Source organism: Cryptomeria japonica, chromosome 7, assembly GCF_030272615.1.
Source record: "Cryptomeria japonica chromosome 7, Sugi_1.0, whole genome shotgun sequence".
Taxonomy (NCBI): domain Eukaryota; kingdom Viridiplantae; phylum Streptophyta; class Pinopsida; order Cupressales; family Cupressaceae; genus Cryptomeria; species Cryptomeria japonica.
Window position 1 is genome coordinate 798,291,058 of NC_081411.1, and position 4,341 is coordinate 798,295,398.

The following is a 4,341-nucleotide window of genomic DNA, read 5'->3' on the forward strand; positions in this document are numbered from 1 at the left end:
TTTAGAATGAGAAATACACACAACGCTTAGAAGATGCATATCATCTACATCTCAATGCTTATCTTATTCTTATTTCTATAGATAGTGATTCTACTCAAACGCACAAAACATACTAGCTCTGATACAAAATAAAATATAAAATAGTAATAAAGACACAAATACCAACAAATAATTTCTTAATTATCTTATTTATCAACAACAAAATAAAATACATATTTTTTGATATACAAAACACCCAACAATATTATTCTTATAAAACTAGGAATACATTGAAAACTAGTTGTAACTGATCAACAAGAAACTATTGGAAAGAAATTGAACACTTCTATAGTCATTATTGAAACCCATTTGAAGTTAATGGCACATAAACAACAAAAACATAATTTTGTTATGACTTATTCTAACAGTCATGTCTATGCATATAAACTCATGCAAGGAAAACAAGACAAGAAATGCATTAAACTGTTTCCTAAAAGACCTACTTCTGAGTGTTTTTGGAGTCAAATCTCCAATCACATAATATCACTCATCACAAATGTCAATGGTAATGTGGGATAATTCAAAACAAATGATTTCAAAGATGTACAAAACACAAGTTATTCTAGACTTAGCTCCACCGCTCTCTCAGACACTTCGATCACAGCATATTTGCAACTCTCTCAACCGGATTGGTCTGTAGTGACTTCTATTGTGCAACTACAATTTTATTTTTCATAAAATAAAAATTATTTTTCCCGCACCCTTCTCATACCATACTTGAATGGGCAGTTGGTAATTGGGCCGTACCACGCCCAGTACTGCAGAGAGGGGGTCGTCGATCGGTACCGAAAAGCTCCAATGGATATGAATCCTTCACATGGAGGAGTTTGCATTTTCATCGTAGGTTTTATTTTTTCGAGTACAAGAGAGATACAGTCTGTTCAATGATTGTCTTTGGGTTCTTATTTGTAAATCTATTCCATTAATTGGTTGGGTTCTATATTCATTTCCTAGAGATTCCAAAATGTATATATTTTTTTTTTTTAAGAAGATGATATTTTAATGTCAAATAATTAGAGATTTTATAAATAGGTTTGGGTTGAATATGTGTTAATGTAACAAGTTGTACGACTAATTTCACATCTAAACTTTAATTGTTCATAATAAGAATTCAATTGACATTTTTAATATAAAAACAAAGATCCTACAATATTCCATATAATTTCCCTACTTCTCAAATCAACTCCATTGTATAAACATGAACATACAAGAAAAGAAAGTATTATATTCCAAATTCTTATTCATTTAATCTAAACAAAAAATCTAGGACTCATCTTGAATTTACTGAAGAAAATCCCAGCAAACGACAAGAGACAAGGATCGGGCGCCAGAGCAGGTATGGGGCACCTCGGCACCTCGTGTGATCGCGGACTAATCACAAGAAACTATCCTATGTTATATACACTGTACATTTATATTCAGCATCTTCTCCCAGTTTAATGCCTCAAGCCAGGAGAACACACAGTTTCTGCTACCACGAAATCCTAAAATTGCCTTCCTTGAAAACTCTGGCCGAATTGCCAGGACGCAGGGACCACCTTGTGCGAAATGACGCTTCTCCCATTGCTAGTGGTCACTTTGATCGACAGGGTCTGCCCTTGTAAGTTAAAATGGCTTTGCCAGTTTTGCCCCCAGTTACGGGACATCCTTTGCCAACCGGAGTTTGAGCGGGTCCGTGGGTGGTTGGCCTTCACGGACACGGCGACCACGTCTCCGGCTCCTCCCACGTTGGTGATAAGCACAAGCTGGAAATACTGCGACCCAGTTATAGTGAACCGAATTCCTCCACTCTTCACGCATTGCACCCTTGTGTAGCGCACGGGAACCACACCGCCCTTGTATTTGGCAATCTTCTCAAACGCAGGAACAGACAAATCGAAGTGAGGAAGAGGAGGGTTGCACCACCCGCCGGCGTTGTTGGGTTGAGCATAGTTGGGCGGGCAGTAGTTGGTGGCCGTTACAGTGACTGAGGCTCCGGGTAGACACCATTGTGGGTCGTCCTCTTGCCTGCACTTCAGTTTGTAGCATCCTCCGCAGCTCAGCCCATCGTTGAACAGTGTCGTGCTCAATGCAGCCGTGTATATTCCGTACCCCTGCTCGGGCAGGTCTCCATACCCACATGCACCTCCTGGAACATCACCAACCACAATCAGCATATGTTCAGTTCATTCTTGTTAAAAGAGGGGTATGCACTTTTGACAGCGAGATTATAAATATAAACATTTAGGGATCTCATTTCAAATATAAACATTCAACAATAATGTTCTATCAGGTTTGAATCTTAATGTTAAGAACAACAATGTCACAATTTAATTATGGCATTATGATGAATGCTTTTGACTTTGGAGTTATAAGTTATAACCAGCAAGGTCACAAACAAATAAACAGTCTACAATAACACCTCAACACGATTTAAAACTGTAAGGTCAGAAACGAGTGATCTCATTCTCAATACAAACATTTATAGATCTTCTTCAATAAGAATATTCAACAATAACATCTTAATGGGGTTTGAATCTTAATGGTAAGAACAACAATACCACAATTCAATCATCGCATTATTCTAAACGCTTTTGACTTGGAGTTATGAATAGATGAAGCCACAAATACAAGAGCTCATATCCAACAAAAAAGCTCAACAATAACACCTCAATAGGATTTGAAACTATAAGGTCGCAAATGGGCGATCTCATTCTCAATACAAACATTCAGGGATATCATCTCCAATATCAACATTCAATAATAATATCCAAGTGGGGTTTGAATCTTGATGGCAAAAATAGCAATATCACAATTCAAACATCACATTATGATATATGCTTTTGACTTAGAGTTGTGAAGAAGTGAAATCACAAATACAAGACCTAATCTCCAATGCAAACATTCAACAGTAACACCTAGATAGAATTTGAAACTATGAGGTCACAAATGGAAGAAATTTGATTCTCAATACAAAAACTCATAGATTTCAATTCTAATATAACCATTCAACAATAACATGCAAGTGGGGTTTGGATCTTATTGATGATAACAACAATGCCACAACTTAACCATTACATTATGATAAATACTTTTCACTTAGATTTATAAATCGATGAGATCACAAATAATAACTTCATCTCTAATATAAATACTCACAATAACATCTCAACAAAATTTACAATGATGATATCACAAACAAGAGAGACTATGCAGACATACCCATCGTTCCAGACATATCGTTGCCGCCATAGAATGTAGCGTGCGCATCTAGCCATTTCTCCTTTATGATGTGATGTCTGTGTCCATGGTGTGCGAAAACTGGGTAAACCATGCACCAAAACGCTGACAATAACGTTCCTAAAACTACCATGTGTGTAGACTTGGACACCATTTTGATTTTTGAGCTCTTCGTCTCGCCGATTATTGGCGTTCTTTTGATACTCAAATGTTGTGTGTGTTGAAGATGGAGAGAAGGTGTTTTATACTGTAATCACATTGACTCGTATAATCTTAAATGCAGATCTTATAATAGAGAATTCCATAACGGAAACAAAGCTTGGAACGGAAGCAAATCTTTAGCATCGCTTTAGAGTGGCTTATCTTTCTGAATCGAGAGGCTTAGATTGCTTGTTTGTTTAGATTTTGTCTTCTGATTCGGGAGTCTGGAGACTTCCTCCAATCTTTTTATGGTTTGCAATTGGACTACATCAACGTAATTCCAGCATCTAATCTAGTCTTTTAAATTCTAACAATAGCTTGCAGTTTAAAATTTCCATGATTATGGGCTTTCAAATCTGATCGTCCAAACTAAGCAACCTTGCAATCTTAAAAACATTTGCACAGCTCTTTTAAGAATTAAAAATTATGCATGGTAATGGGAGACCTTTGACACCTCAAGACAATCACAAAATATGTATATTATTCATAAATTTTCCAATAACGAAATCATATAACACAATCTAATAGGATCCTCCATGTTATAGTTCAAAATGCTAATATGATCTTCAATGTTGATGTTAAAAAGTATTATAGAATTTTATTTTAAATTTAGTATTATAAATATAAACTTAAATAAAATTAATTTAAATTATTATAATTTTTAATTTTATTTGAAAAATATTTAAAAAGATTATTATAAAAGTTTTAGAAAAAATATTTAATATTTATTAGTTATCTTAAATTTTTAGTTGAGTTAGTTCAATATTCATCAAAATTAAATGTAAAAACAAAACAAAAATTATATTTATAAAGTTAGCTTTGAGACTTTAATTTTAGCTAGGTTATATATTCATTATAAAATTACACATAATGTTCAATATT

At 34.6% G+C, this 4,341-nt stretch overlaps 1 protein-coding gene across 1 annotated transcript; it reads right to left on the reverse strand.

The window, feature by feature from the left end:
* Positions 1-1,523: 1,523 nt before the first annotated feature.
* Positions 1,524-3,391, reverse strand: LOC131057350 (expansin-A15-like). The gene is made up of 2 exons (XM_057991487.2): positions 3,241-3,391; positions 1,524-2,167 (listed from the first exon to the last, which is right to left on the reverse strand). The coding sequence occupies exons 1-2, from the start codon at positions 3,389-3,391 to the stop codon at positions 1,524-1,526; spliced, it is 795 nt and encodes a 264-aa protein (XP_057847470.2).
* Between the last annotated feature and the right edge of the window lie 950 nt (positions 3,392-4,341).